The sequence below is a fragment of the Buceros rhinoceros genome, unplaced genomic scaffold (genome assembly GCF_000710305.1).
Source record: "Buceros rhinoceros silvestris isolate BGI_N320 unplaced genomic scaffold, ASM71030v1 scaffold5118, whole genome shotgun sequence".
Classification (NCBI taxonomy): Eukaryota; Metazoa; Chordata; class Aves; order Bucerotiformes; family Bucerotidae; genus Buceros; species Buceros rhinoceros.
The window spans coordinates 59,910-60,967 of NW_010425014.1; the positions used below are offsets into that span (position 1 = coordinate 59,910).

Below are 1,058 nucleotides of genomic sequence, written 5' to 3' on the forward strand. Positions count from 1 at the left end.
ACATTGTGAGACTGCTCATGTTTACAGACATCAGTCATTGGCATGATTAGGACTACTACTACTGAGCATACTCATTCTGATCCATGACTCACTGACTCCACTGTCAGTTATATATTTATATTTTTTATATATATACAATTTTAGAAATACGCAGTTTATTTCCTCTGTGATTGTACATTGTGCTTTTCATTCAAAGGGGAAATTTTATTCAAAGATTACATTATATTCAAAGTCACAGATCATATCTGTTTTATGGTTAGAAATGAAATATTTATCATCTATATCTTTATCTACATTTGTCTCTTTTTCTGCATTAGGTCTCACAAGTTGTTGAAAGGTTTCCTGAAGCCTGAAATGGCAGAGAGCCTTGTATAACGGACACCTCTATTTTACACCTAAGGGAATATTGCTTAATAGGTATTAATCTGAAGAGACATATTGTATGATAAAGCTTTTGACAGACTACCAACCTTCTGAACACCCAGAGTGCATTTAACTTGTCTAATCAGAAGCACTTAATGTCACTGTACATGCTACAATGGAAACTCTAAGACAAATACAAAGCTTTGGTATCTCTGTTACCTGTACGTATCCTATAGCATCTGGTATGGTGTTTGCCACTCTTCTAGTTTCTTGCTGCTCATCTCGGAACGTAAGAGCTCGTCCACTGGTTTCTAATTCACCTTTCCTTTCTATCTGGAATGCACCTACAGAACTTTGTACTGAAAGGACTGGAGTGCAGCTGGACATGAATTTTTTTTCCCTCATTGGAAGCACACTGAAGACAGCCATTGGGCAAAATATAACTCTTTTCTATCCAGACAGGCTTGGCTACTATCCTTACAAAAACGAAGTCACAGGAGAGGCATTCAATGGAGGACTCCCTCAACTCTCGCTGCTGGAGAATCATTTGAAAAAAGCCAAAGAGGACATCCAGTTCTATATTCCTTCAGACGAACAGTTTGGATTGGCTGTCATTGACTGGGAAAACTGGAGACCTGTGTGGATAAGGAACTGGGGATCAAAAGACATTTATAGACAGGAATCCATTGAACTGG

The 1,058-nt window shown here is 38.1% G+C and overlaps 1 protein-coding gene across 1 annotated transcript in view; it reads left to right on the forward strand.

The window, feature by feature from the left end:
• Positions 1-538: 538 nt before the first annotated feature.
• SPAM1 (sperm adhesion molecule 1 (PH-20 hyaluronidase, zona pellucida binding)) overlaps positions 539-1,058 on the forward strand; it is a 5,099-nt gene continuing 4,579 nt past the window's right edge. Inside the window, exon 1 of the mRNA XM_010140981.1 lies at positions 539-1,058. Within this exon, the coding sequence (XP_010139283.1) occupies positions 539-1,058 (520 nt within the window).